Genomic DNA, 14,551 nt, shown 5'->3' on the forward strand with positions numbered 1-14,551 from the left:
ATTATCATTATTATTTTTATTATTATTATCATTATTATTATTATTATTATTATTATTATTATTATTATTATTATTATTATTATTATTATTATTATTATTAGCTAAGCTACAACATAAGAAAAGCAGGATGCTATAAGCCCAAGGACTCCAGCAGGAAAAAATAGCCCAGTGAATAAAGTAAATAAGGAAATATATAAACTGCAAGAGAAGTAAAGAGCAATTAAAATAACACATTTTAAGAGCAGTAACAACATCGAAATAGATCTTTCATATATAGATTATTAAAAAGAGACATATATGTTTGAACTCCCAAGGATATCATATATGTTTGAACTCCCAAGGATCAATATCCTTTAAATCTAATTTATATATCCTTCTCCTGCAGGATGTATCGACGACGTCAGGATCTCCGGTAAGAGCGTCCCCCTGCCTCCTGCCGTCAACGGGACGCCCTGGGGACAAGCCAGCATGTTCAAGGGAGTCGAAAGGGGTTGTAAGGCTCCTCCCGCCTGTACTAACGTCTCCTGTAGGGCGCCTCTCACCTGTATAGACACTTGGAGGAGTTATCACTGTGGGTGAGTTGAAGATTTTTTTTTTTTTTTTTTTTTTTCAATGACTGACGGAAGGAAATCAAATCGCCTGAAACCTCATATAAAAATGAGGCTATATATCATTTTAGTGAGATCAGTGTTACTCTATGGACATGAGTTTTGGTATGACAATGAAACAATATCCTACAGATTTAGTAGATTTGAGAACAAAACTCTCAGAAGAATATTGGGAGTTAAATGGCACGACAGGGTTAGAAATGAAACTATAAGAGAGATTATTCGAGTGCCATATGTGAATGAGATCGTGGTGAGGGGTAGATGGAGATGGTTTGGGCATGCTCTTCGCACTCCCCAAGAGAGATTAGATCACCAAACGTTCAGCTGGGCTCCACAAGGCACTAGGAGAGTTGGAAGACCTAGTTTCCTTTTCCATCTATTTAAAGTTGTAATATCAATATATAAAAGAAATGACCATATTTCTTTTAAAGAAATACATGAAAAAATCTAAATTTCCAAAATTTTAACCTACGAAGCTTTCCTTGCATCATCTCCTCCTACGCCTATTGAAGCAAAGGGCCTCGGTTAGACTTTGCCATTCGTCTCTGTCTTGAGTTTTTACTTCAATACTTCTCCATTCATCATCAACTACTTCACGCTTCATAGTGCTCATCCATGTACTCCTGGGCCTTCCAACTTTTCTAGTGCCACGTGGAGCACAGTTAAAAGTTTGGTGAACTAATCTCTCTTGGGGAGGTCGAAGAGCATGACCAAACCATCTCCCTCTGCCCCTCAGCATGACCGCCTGCCACTCTAATAATTTCTTAGAGTGTTACAGTTGTGATGAGAGAGAGAGAGAGAGAGAGAGAGAGAGAGAGAGAGAGAGAGAGAGAGAGAGAGAGAGAGAGAGAGAGAGAATCTTTACATTAACGAAGGATCATGTAGAGGAAAATTGTTAATAGAGAGAGAAGGGGGAGAGAAAGAGATAGTCTATTGGCAAGGATGCTGCAAAGGGAAACTGCCAATTATGTGAGAGAGAGAGAGAGAGAGAGAGAGAGAGAGAGAGAGAGAGAGAGAGAGAGAGAGAGAGAGAGAGAGAGAGAATCTTTACCTTAAGGAAGGAACTTTTAGAGTAAAACTGATGATTAAGAGAGGAGGAGAGAAAGAGAGAGTCTATTGACAAGGATGTTGTAATGGGAAACTGACGATTGTGTGTGAGAGAGAGAGAGAGAGAGAGAGAGAGAGAGAGAGAGAGAGAGAGAGAGAGAGAGAGAGAGACAGAGAGAGAGAGACAGAGAGAGAGAGAGATTGTCTATAGGCAAGGATCTTGTAGAGGAAAAGTGATAATCGAGAGAGAAAAATCTACAATATCAACCCTTGTCACCTCCAACTGATTCTGTTCTCGTCTCCCTCCAGATGTGGGGAAGGTCGAGTCTTATCAGCGAGTCGGAACATCTGTGAAGACGAGAACGAGTGTGTTTGGGAGCCCTGCCTTAATGGGGGGACTTGCTTCAATAAACAATCAAGTTAGTATCAAATGGTGTTGTTATTATTATTATTATTATTATTATTATTATTCTCTTTTTTAATGTGGATGTGAATATATATATATATATATATAATATTTTTTTTATATATGTATATATATATATATATATATATATATATATATATATATATATAAATATATATATATGTATATATATAAATATATATATATATATATATATATATATATATATATATATATATATATGTATATATATATATATATATATATATTTATATTATATATATATATATATATATATATGTATATATATATATATATATATATATATATATATATATATATATATATATATATATATATGTATATATATGTATATATATATATATATATATATATATATATATATATATATATATATATATATATATATATATATATATATATATTATTATTATTATTATTATTATTATTATTATTATTATTATTATTATTATTATTATTATTAGCTACAATCCTTGTTGGAAAAGCAGGATCCTATATTCCCAAGGGCTCCAACAGGGAAAAGAAACACAAAAATAAATAAAATACGAGAGAAGTAATGAACAATTAAAATAACCTATTTTATTAACAGTAACAACATTAAAATAGATCTTTCATAAGTATTCTATAAATAGAGACCTATATCATCTGTTATTATTATTATTATTATTAAATGCTAAGCTACAACCCTAGTTGGAAAAGCAGGATGCTATAAGCCTAGGGGCCCCAACAGGGAAAATAGCCCAGTGAGGAAAGGAAACAACAAAAAATAGAATATTTTGACAATAGTAACAACATTAGAATAAATATTTCCTTTTTAAACAATAAAAACTAACAAAACAAGAGGAAGTGAAACTAGATAGAACAGTGTGCCCGAGTGTACCCTCAAGCAAGAGAACTCTAATCCAAGACAGTGGAAGACCATGGTACAGAGGCTATGGTACTACCCAAGACTAGAGAACAATGGTTTGATTTTGGAGTGTGCTTCAACATAAAAACATTCTCTGGAAGTGTGAACTTTGGAAGTACTTCTGATTCAAGCTTAATGTGTTCCTTAAAAGGGGTTGAGGAATAAAAAGGTTTATTAGAGGAAAAAGGAGCACCAGTTGGCGTTGGTATTATTAGATTGAGGTTTTATTACCTTCTGTGTGTTTTTGTTTAGGTAAAATTTTAGGGAAATTTATTTCATGGGTCTTTTAACGTTGCTTTGGAAGGGAGGCCGTGTGAATTTAGTATGGATGCATCATATTTTGGGCCTTTTCAGTATTTTTGCATCTTATTTTGGGCTTTTTCAGTTTTGTTGCATCTTATTTTGGGTGTTTTCATTATTTATTCATCTTGTTTTGGGCTTTTTCAATATTGTTGTATCTTATTTTTGGCCTTTTCGGTATTTTTTAATTATATTTTTGTTTTACTATTAATGGATCTTATTTTGGGCTTTTTCAGTATTGTTGCATCTTAATTTGGGCCTTTTCATTTTTTTTCATCTTATTTTGTCCTTTTTCAGTATTGTTGCATCTTAATTTGGGCCTTTTCATTTTTTTTTTCATTTTTGGGGGGGCTTTTTCGGTATTGTTGCATCTTAATTTGGGCCTTTTCAGTTTTTTTTTTTTTTTTTGCATTTTATTTTGGGCTTTTTCAGTATTGTTGCATCTTAATTTGGGCCTTTTCAGTTTTTTTTTTTTTTTTTTTTTTTTGCATTTTATTTTGGGCTTTTTCAGTATTGTTGCATTTTAATTTGGGCCTTTTCAGTTTTTTTATTTTATTTTGGCCTTTTTCAGTATTGTTGCATCTTAATTTGGGGCTTTTCAGTTATTTTTGCATTTTATTTTGTCCTTTTTCAGTATTATTGCATCTTAATTTGGGCCTTTTCAGTTGTTTTTGCATTTTATTTTGGGCTTTTTCAGTATTGTTGCATCTTAATTTGGGCCTTTTCAGTTTTTTTTTGCATTTTATTTTGGGCTTTTTCAGTATTGTTGCATCTTGATTTGGGCCTTTTCTTTTTTTTTTCTTTTGCATTTTATTTTGGGCTTTTTCAGTATTGTTGCATCTTAATTTGGGCCTCTTCACTTTTTTTTGCATTTTATTTTGGGCTTTTTCTGTATTGTTGCATCTTAATTTGGGCCTTTTCAGTTTTTTTTTTTTCATCTTATTTTGGGCTTTTTCAGTATTGTTGCAATTTAATTTGGGCCTTTTTTGTTTTTTTTTGCATTTTATTTTGGGCTTTTTCAGTATTGTTGTATCTTATTTGGGTCTTTCTCAGTATTGTTGCATCTTATTTTGGGTTTTTTCATTATTATTGCATCTTATTTTGGGCTTTTTCATTATTAATGCATCTTATTTTAAGCTTTTTCATTATCAATGCATCTTATTTTGGCCCTTTTCCTTATTATTGCATCTTATTTTGGGCTTTTTCATTATCAATGCATCTTATTTTGGGCATTTTCCTTATTATTGCATCTTATTTCGGCCCTTTTCATTATTAATGCATTTTATTTTTTGCTTTTTCATTATTAATGCATCTTATTGTGGGCCTTTTCCTTATTATTGCATCTTATTTTGGGCTTTTTCATTATCAATGCATCTTATTTTGGGCCTTTTCCTTATTATTGCATCTTATTTCAGACTTTTCCATTATTAATGCATTTTATTTTGTGCTTTTTCATTATTATTGCATCTTATTTTGGGCTTTTTCATTATCAATGCATCTTATTTTGTGCTTTTTCCTTATTATTGCATCTTATTTCGGGCTTTTTCATTATTGATGCATTTTATTTTGTGCTTCCTCATTATTATTGCATCTTATTTCGGGCTTTTTCATTATTGATGCATTTTATTTTGTGCTTTCTCATTATTATTGCATCTTATTTTGGGCTTTTTCATTATTGTTGCATTTTATTTTGGGCTTTTTCAGTATTATTGCATCTTATTTCGGGCTTTTTCATTATTAATGCATTTTAAACATAAGACTTACCCGGTAGTTATATATATAGCTTACGTCCCTGACGTCACGGCAGAAAATTCAAAACTTGCGCCAATTGCCAATTGGATAGCCAGGTGTACCACCCCTGCGCCCTAGCGAGGTACCTGGGAACCATTCCAGGAACCCTCATATATTCTCTGCCGTCGCTAGCTGCGACACGGGAATTCTACTCTCGTCATAATTGATCTTTTTTTGGTGAAGTACAAAACTTTGGTTGTTGACTCCTGCTTGTTTTTAATCTCGCTTTGGATGTTCCTTAATTTGTTTGGATTTAGAAAATTTTTGACCTTTGCTTGTCTGATTTCTCTGTAATTTTTCAAAATGGCCACCCCCCCTCCCCCATAACTTTTAGGTTATATGTGAGTAGTGGGTGTAAGACCCGAATGGCAAAAGCTTCACTTGACCCCCATTCTCTCTATGTTGCTTGCATAGGTAAAGAGTGTGATTTGGGTGATCGCTGTGATTAGTGTGTACTACTATCAGAGCATGAATGGATTGAGTTTGATAGGTACAGACGTAAACTCAAAAGGGATAGATTGAGGCGAAGTTCTTCTCGCTCCTCTAAAGATTTTTCCTCTTCCCATGTCATTAATCCTATTCCTTCCCCTGTAGTGGTAGATCCCGATCCCACTATTGCAACTGCTAATGAGCCGTCACTCAAAGATATGTTAGTGGCAATTCAAGCGCTGGGCGCTAAAGTTGAATCGCTGGCTGCGGACAGAACACAGCTGATGTCCTATGTTCTGTTCTGCTGATGTCCTATGTTCGGCAGTTGAAGGGTGAAAGTGCAAAGAGTGCTGTGAAGTTAAGTGCAGTGGAGGGTGCGCCTGCTCGCGTCTGTCGTCCTCCTAGTCCTAGACCTCTTCCAAGCTCCCCAACCCCTGGGAGAAGGAATGTCGAAAGGCAAAAGGAGACGAGAGGCTTAATTCACGAGCAGACGTCCCCTCGAACGTACCTGTGGGCGCCTCCCAGGACGTTCACCCTCACCAATGGAAAGGTGAGGTTAAGTGTTTCTCGTCGTCTTCGGATGACCCCTTACCTAAAATAGGCTGGAAGCTTGCTTCCAGACCTCTTAAGAGGACCTATGATAAAGCCTACAAACGTCCTGCTAGTTCAAGACCTGGATGTAGTCACTGGGATACTCCAGAACCGTTTGAAAGTCCTCCGATAAAACGTCCTTATAGGATGTTGGATGCTTCCAAGGATCCTCCTATGCAGTCAGGACTAAGCTTAACCACATTCCAGGCTCCCCCGCAGCCTTTAGAATGGTTTTCACCTTCCTGGCGCTCTGTTCCTTCTAGCGATGAGGAGAACGTGATTTCATCACCGATTTCACAACGTTCGGATCATAACTTTGTTATGCTACAAGACATGCAAAGCAGGCTCTCGTTGCTTATGCAGAACTACCAGCATAGCGACAAACCTCAAATCAGCACACGTGACAGTTTTGGTTGAGATCGAGACAGCGAGCAGGCTGCTCTAAAAGTTTCGAAACGTCCTGTAGGACGTGTTCTCGAACGCCCTTGTAGTCGAGGATCTAAGCTTCCTGCTAGCCGCTATGAACGTTCTTTAGGAAGTGATCGTGAACGTTCACCTAAGTCCGCAGTTGACAGCCCTTATATAGAACGCGAACGTCCTTACAAGAGCAAGGAGATCCTTCCTTTAGAGAGTGTGCTCGAACGTCCTTCAAAGAAAGACGTTGGACGCCCTGTTAAACAGGTTATAGAACGTCCTTTCAAACGTGCTACCGAACGTCCTGAGAAGCAGGCTGCCGTTCGTCCTTCGAAGCAGTCTATCGAACGTCCTTCGAGACAGGCTCCCGAACATCCTAGGAAACAGGCTGCCGATCGTCCTTCGGAACAGGCTGCCGAACGTCCTGCCAAACAGGCTGTCGAACGTCCTATAATTCAGGACGCTTCTCACTCCTCTAATTATGTTAGTGAACATCCTCCAGGTCGTGTTTCCGAACGGAAAACAGACGAACAAGTCGCTGAACAGCAAGCGGTTCGCAGCGTCGAACTCTTGTCAGGATTTTACGGCAAGCTCATTTCAGAGTATGATCCTGAACGTCCTATCCTTTATCATATTTCAGACGTTAGTCTGGATTATGATAATGAGGCTCACTCTTTCCAAGAAGACATTGATGCAGTTCAAGTGCAGGAACTCTTTGACTCCGATCGAGCTGATCGTGAGCATTCGGCAGAGCCGCAAGCGGCACGCCCGCTTGATATTATTCGCAATGATCCTGTTTCTGTTGCTATTGGCACTCAGGATATTTTTGAGAAGGAAACTGCTCTCAACACTGCTGCTCCCGAAGGAACGTTACCAGACAAGGACATAGAAGGCCAGCTTTCTCCTATGGAGTTTAATGATGTGTCGGAAGACAAAGACTCTGTGTCTTTTCGTCATTCCGCCGACTTGAAAAAAACTGATGAAAGTTTTTACGGAAGAGTTCTCAGACTTTTTTGTGCCTGTGGCTCCACGTTCGCCACCGTCTGAGTTTACTCCTGGGAAAGCCTCTAAGAAAGCTCGCTTTACCAAGATGGTGTTATCGCGCTCATCTAAGAGAGCTATTAAATTGATGGATGACTGGTTACAGTCTAAGAAAGCCTTAGGAAAAGCAGCTTTCTCCTTTCTTCCGTCTAGACTGGCCTCCAGGTCTAGTATTTGGTACGAGACAGAAGAAGTTCTCGGCTTGGGAATACCTGCCTCTGCCCAGAAAGATTTCTCAAGCCTCGTAGACGCTCCTCGTCGGTCGGCCATGAGGAAGACCTAGATCTTTTGGTCTACTTCGGAGATGGACCACCTGCTCAAGGGCATCTTTAGAGCCTTCGAAGTTTTTAACTTCTTGGACTGGACTCTTGGAGCTTTGGGTAAAAAAGTCGCTACTTTTAAAGAGGGGGATACCTCTGCCCTAGTCCATTTGATGTCTTGCATGGATATAGCTTTGAGGGATGGATCCGAAGAACTAGCAGCGCTCTTTTTTGCAGGCATCCATAAGAAAAGGGATCAGTTATGCTCGTTTCTTTCGCTGGGGGTTACTCCCTTCCAGAAGTCCGAGCTGTTGTATGCACCTCTTTCTCCATTGTTGTTCCCACAAGAACTTATCAAGGAGATTTTGGCAGCCTTAGCTCAAAAGGCTACTCAGGATCTTGTCTCCAAGACAGCCAGAAAAGCTCTTCCACCCTCATTTACCAGTCGCAAGCCTAAGGATGGAACCTTTCCCAAGTTTTCCCAGCCCTTTCGAGGGAGATCTTCCAGCAGGGGTAGTTCCAGACCTGATGCTAGAAGGAATAAGAGAAGAGGCTTCAGAGCAGGGCGAAGCAGAGTCTGACTGCTTTAGCCTTCAGGCAGTAGGGACCAGACTACTCAAATTCTGGCGAGTGTGGGAGAAGAGAGGAACAGATCAGTGATCTATTCAGATCTTGAAGGAGAGTTACAAGATCCCCTTTCAAGGAAGCCCTCCTCTGGTCTTAGTTCCTGTGGATCTCTCTCCCAGATACAGAGAGGAGGCAAAGAGACAAGCTCTATCGAACCAAGTGTCTCTTATGTTGGAAAAGGGGGCCATAGAGAAGGTACAGGATATTTGTTCACCGGGTTTTTACAACCGTCTGTTCCTGGTACCCAAGAATTGGGGGGGATGGCGTCCAGTCCTGGACGTGAGTGCGCTGAACAAGTTCATCCTGAAGACGAAGTTCTCTATGGAGACTTCGAAATCAGTGCTAGCCGCAGTAAGGAAGGGCGACTGGATGGTCTCTTTAGACCTCCAGGACGCCTACTTCCACATCCCTATCCATCCGAGCTTCAGACCTTACCTAAGGTTCGTCTTCAAGGGAGATGTCTTCCAATTTAGAGCCCTATGCTTCGTCCTTTGCACAGCACCTCAGGTCTTTACGAAGCACATGCTAAATGTAGCAAAGATCCTCCATTCAAGGGGCATAAGAGCCTCCCTGTATCTCGACAACTGGCTTCTCAGAGTGCACTCATACGATCACTGCCTGAAGGATCTTCAGACAACATTGGACCTTTCAAAAGAGCTGGGTCTCCTTGTAAACAAGGAAAAGTCTCTCTTGGTTCCATCTCAAGAGATTCTCTATTTGGGGATGACGATACGGAGTCAGATTTTTCGGGCTTTTCCGTCTCCTTTAAGGATGGAACAAGCCAGATTGAAACTCCAATCGTTTCAAAGCAAGAGCATGTGTTCAGCAAGGAAGTGGATGAGCCTAGTAGGAACCCTCTCCTCCTTGGAACAATTGGTTCCACTAGGAAGACTGAACATTCATCCTCTCCAGTTCCATCTCAACAGCCATTGGAACAAGGAGAGAGACCTGGAAACGATGTCCATTCCGATTACGAACTCCAACAAAGACTGCCTTCGGTGGTGGGAAGAACCAAACAAGTTCCAGGAAGGTCTCGACCTATCAGTATAGCGCCCAGACCTTGTGTTATGCTCCGACACCTCGAACGCAGGATGGGGAGCAACCCTAAACAAGTTGGAAGTTTCGGGACTATGGTCAGAGAACCAAAAATCCTTACATATAAACATATTAGCCCTCAAAAGTTTCGAGGAATTAGTCACCAACAAAGTGGTTCAGGTCAATGCGGACATTACGACAGCATTGGCGTTCATTACAAAGCAAGGGGGATCCCACTCGATATCTCTGTACGAGACGGCAAAGAATCTCCTTTTGTGGGCAAGAGAGAGGAACGTTATCCTTCTGACAAGGTTCATCCAAGGGGAGAAAAACGTAATGGCAGACAGCCTGAGCAGAGGAGGTCAGATCCTACCAACAGAGTGGACACTCAACCTTCAAGTTTGCAAGAGCCTGTGGCGTCTTTGGGGTCGTCCATGCATAGATCTCTTTGCATCCTCAAAGACAAAGAGGTTAGAGGCGTATTGCTCCCCTGTGCCGGATCCAGAACCAGTCCACATAGCGCTCGCTTGCGACAACAGCGTCATAACTCAAAAAAATGTATTTTTGAGTTATCCATATAGACATATTCATCTTCAAATGCTGATTTTTTTGGCGAAAGTGTCATAATTGTAGGTAAAAAAATTTATCGCTAGAGGCGCTAAATGTCCTAACGGCATACATTAATATGAGAGTGTTTTAATTGGTTAAAATGGCTATCCTGAAAAATAGCTATTTTTGAATTACGACGACGTTGTCGCAAACGAGCGATAGATGCGTTTCTTTTGGATTGGTCCAACCTAGATCTGTACACCTTCCCACCATACAAGATCCTGTACAAAGTAGTACTGAAATTTGTAACATCCAAAGGGACCAGGATGACCCTAGTGGCTCCCTTTTGGCCGTCAAGAGAATGGTTCACAGAGGTACTGGAATGGGTGGTAGACACTCCAAGAATACTTCCATTAAGAGTAGATCTACTCAGACAACCCCACTTGGAAAGATTCCATCAAAATCTCCACGCTCTTCAGCTGACTGCCTTCAGACTATCGAAAGACTCACTAGATCTAGAGGCTTTTCGAAGGAGGCAGCTCAAGCCATTGCAAGAGCAAGAAGGACTTCGACTATCAAAGTCTATCAGTCCAAGTGGGAGGTTTTTAGAGAGTGGTGTAGAGTCAACTCTCTTTCCTCATCCAGTACCCCTGTAGCTCAAATTGTGGATTTCCTGCTACACCTTCGAAGGAAGTGCAATTTCTTCTACTCTACTATTAAAGGTTATAGGAGCATGTTAGCAACTGTGTTCAGACATAGAAACCTGGACCTTTCTAACAATAAGGATCTGCAAGAACTTCTTAAGTCTTTCAAGGCTACAAAACAACGAAACCAAGATTCTCCAGCCTGGAATCTGGATATTGTTTTGAAGTATCTTATGAGCAACAGGTTTGAGCCACTGGGTTCAACTTTTATGAAAGACCTTACTATGAAGACTTTATTTTTAGTTAGTCTTGCAACAGCTAAAAGAGTGAATGAAATACATGCGTTTAGCAAAAACATTGGATTTTGTAATGGTAAAGCTGTCTGTGCCTTACAATTAGGCTTTCTTGCCAAAAACGAACGCCCTTCTCAACCTTGGCCCAAGGTATTCGAGATTCCAAATCTTACGGATCTGGTTGGAGAAGTGGAAAGAGTCTTATGCCCAGTAAGAGCTCTGAGATGCTACTTGGATAGAACAAAAGATATACGAGGCAATTCTGAATCTTTATGGTGCTCAGTCAAAAAGCCCTCATTACAGATGTCTAAAAGTGCCTTGTCATTTTTTATCAGGCTTTTGATTAAGGAAGCACATATTCATTGTAATGAATAAGACCTTGGTCTTTTAAAGGTCAAGACTCTTGGAGTCAGAGCAGTAGCAACGTCGGCATCATTCAGACAGAACAGATCACTACAAAGCATAATGGACACAACCTTCTGGAGGAGCAAATCTGTGTTCACATCCTATTATTTGAAAGGTGTTCAGACTCGTTACGAGGACTGTTACACTGGGTCCATTCGTAGCAGCGAGTGCAATAGTGGGTGAAGGATCCACCACTATGTTCCCATAATCCCAATAACCTTTTCTTCTCTTGGTACTTTTAATTGTTTTTTATGGTTGTTTGTGGAGATTGAGTCAGTCTTCCACAATCATTGATTTTGTCAGGTGGTCAAATTTGTTCCTTGAGAGCGCCCGGAACTGGTTATTGGAGGAGGTTCTGTCATAATGAGGTATATACACCGGTTTGACAGTCCCTTCGAGATCTTCAGCCCCCTGGGAGGACCGCTGGATCTCATAAGGCTAGCAGACATAATGAGGCAGAGTATCATTTAAGTCAGCTTCCTTATCAGGTACGAACCCTTAAGTTTGTTTTAATTAACTCTTAAGTAGAATTCCAGATATACTAGCTGTCTCTAACCCTCCATCAAAGGTGTTAATCAGCTATATATATAACTACCGGGTAAGTCTTATGTTTAAAAATGGTATTTTCATTATGAAATACATTTTTGAACATACTTACCCGGTAGTTATATATAATTTTAGTCCCACCCTCTTCCCCTCTAAGAGCCTGGAGGTATGGAATATATGAGGGTTCCTGGAATGGTTCCCAGGTACCTCGCTAGGGCGCAGGGGTGGCTCACCTGGCTATCCAATTGGCTATTGGCGCGAGTTTTGAATTTTCTGCTGTGACGTCAGGGACGTAAGCTGTATATATATAACTACCCGGTAAGTATGTTCAAAAATTTATTTTATAATTAAAATACCATTTTTATTTTCTGCTTTTTCATTATTATTGCATCTTATTTTGGGCTTTTGCATTATTATTGCATCTTTTATTTGGGGCTTTTTCAGTATTATTGCATCTTATCTCGGGCTTTTTCATTATTATTGCATCCTATTTCGGGGCTTTTTCATTATTATTGCATCTTATTTCGGGGCTTTTTCATTATTATTGCATCTTATTTCGGGCTTTTTCATTATCAATGCATCTTATTTTGGGCCTTTTCCTTATCAATGCATCTTATTTTGTGCTTTTTCATTATTATTGCATTTTATTTTGGGCTTTTTCAGTATTTTTGCATCTTATTTCCGGCTTTTTCATTATTAATGCATTTTATTTTGTGCTTTTTCATTATTATTGCATCTTATTTTGGGCTTTTTCCTTATTATTGCATCTTATTTCAGGCTTTTTCATTATTATTGCATTTTATTTTGTGCTTTTTCGTTATTATTGCATCTTTTTTAAACATAAGACTTACCCGCTAGTTATATATATACCTTACGTCCCTGACGTCAGCTATATATATACCTACCGGGTAAGTATGTTCAAAAATTTATTTTATAATGAAAATACCATATTTTGGGCTTTTTCATTAATATTGCATCTTATTTTGGGCTTTTTCATTATCAATGCATCTTATTTTGGGCCTTTTCCTTATTATTGCATCTTATTTCGGGCTTCTTCATTATTAATGCATTTTATTTTGTGCTTTTTCATTATTATTGCATCTTATTTTGGGCTTTTTCCTTATTATTGCATCTTATTTCAGACTTTTTCATTATTATTGCATCTTATTTTGGGCTTTTTCATTATCAATGCCTCTTATTTTGGGCTTTTTCATTATTATTGCATCTTATTTCGGGGTTTTTCCTTATTATTGCATCTTATTTCCGGCTTTTTCATTGTTAATGCATTTTATTTTGTGCTTTTTCATTATTATTGCATATTAAGGGAACATCAATGGATTTTGTTAACTATGTATCAATAGAAATAAGGGAAAAAAATTTGGCTTTTCCCAATTATGGTTAGCAAAAAACTATTATATATTGGACTGTGTAGCCAAGCACGGGCTCTTGCAATTATGCAGCGTATAGTAAAAAAAAATTATTTCAATAGGTTGAATCTCACCATCTGGTTTTCACTATAAAAGAATTTTTTTTCCTCCAACAGCTGGTTATGTATGCGCATGTCCGAGTGGATTCAACGGTCAGCACTGCCATCTACCGGATGCTGTGGACACTTCTTTGAAACTGTCTGGGGGGGCACTTGTAGCTATTGTAGTTTGGTGCACCTTCTTATTATGTAAGTTCATGTTTGTTTTTATTGCATTTCATATAATTGTTGAGATTCATTTCGTACCTTTTCTCAAGTAAATACGTAGACCATCTAAATAAGAAGCCAAGGTCATTTTATTAAGAATTCTTATTATTACAATTCACGTTTTCTTAAACAACAAATTTTATAGAAAACGAATTACGATCAACAATTGTAAGGGTAACTTAAGTATTATTTCTTCCCGTTTTCTTTTCATCAGTGCTCATCTGTGCATTCCTCCTACATCAACATCACCAAAGGTCAGCCTTATGCCGAGGTATGGCTGATATAAAGGAAAATATGGTCAATTGCAGAGAGCAATCGCCGTCACCGTGTAGTCATACGCCGAACCTCCTGGAACTAAAACTTTTAAAACCCCCTAAAGTCAATGGTCAGCCTGCGTGGAATAAGAATCTAAATATTGCTGGTAAGTGACCCATTTTCTTGAAATTCCCATTTTCTATAAATTCCCATTTTCTTTCTTTCCCTTTGTATGGCACTAATGTTTCTTTTTAGTAGGTTTAATTGGATTTATTTGGTATATTTTGGAGGCCCTATTATTCTTCTTCGATTGGTCTATCAGGCAGTTGAAGTTTGGATTGTTTTTGACCAACTAGTTCCATGTCTTAACTTTACAAATATTGCTTGTTTTTTTGCTTCCTCTGTAATTTCGTAGTTTTCACACTGGCTCCAAATTCTGATTCTCAGTATGTTAGGTCGTGTTTCCATGATGTGTTCGGGATTTTGTGATAGCTTCAAATGTCCTAAAAACTTATCGTCGTCTTCATCATCAGCCGTTATTAGTCCAGTGCAGAACAAAGGTCTCCGATATGTCCATCCTCTTGTGTCTGTATTCTTTCTATGGTAGTTTATAACCGTTAATTATCTTAGCTCATTAATGCATCGTCTTCTCGTCCATCCCCTGCTTC

At 38.6% G+C, this 14,551-nt stretch overlaps 1 protein-coding gene across 2 annotated transcripts in view; it reads left to right on the plus strand.

Moving 5' to 3' along the window:
- The window catches only part of LOC137625262 (putative neural-cadherin 2), a 113,032-nt gene that overhangs the window by 73,711 nt on the left and 24,770 nt on the right, over positions 1–14,551 (plus strand). For both annotated transcript variants that reach the window (XM_068356058.1, XM_068356057.1), the window contains exons 14-17: positions 386–575; positions 1,965–2,074; positions 13,479–13,610; positions 13,843–14,049. In XM_068356058.1, the coding sequence (XP_068212159.1) occupies positions 386–575; positions 1,965–2,074; positions 13,479–13,610; positions 13,843–14,049 (639 nt within the window). The remainder of the gene's footprint in view (positions 1–385; positions 576–1,964; positions 2,075–13,478; positions 13,611–13,842; positions 14,050–14,551) is intronic.

The sequence above is a fragment of the Palaemon carinicauda genome, chromosome 32 (assembly GCF_036898095.1).
Source record: "Palaemon carinicauda isolate YSFRI2023 chromosome 32, ASM3689809v2, whole genome shotgun sequence".
In the NCBI taxonomy this organism is placed as follows: Eukaryota; Metazoa; Arthropoda; class Malacostraca; order Decapoda; family Palaemonidae; genus Palaemon; species Palaemon carinicauda.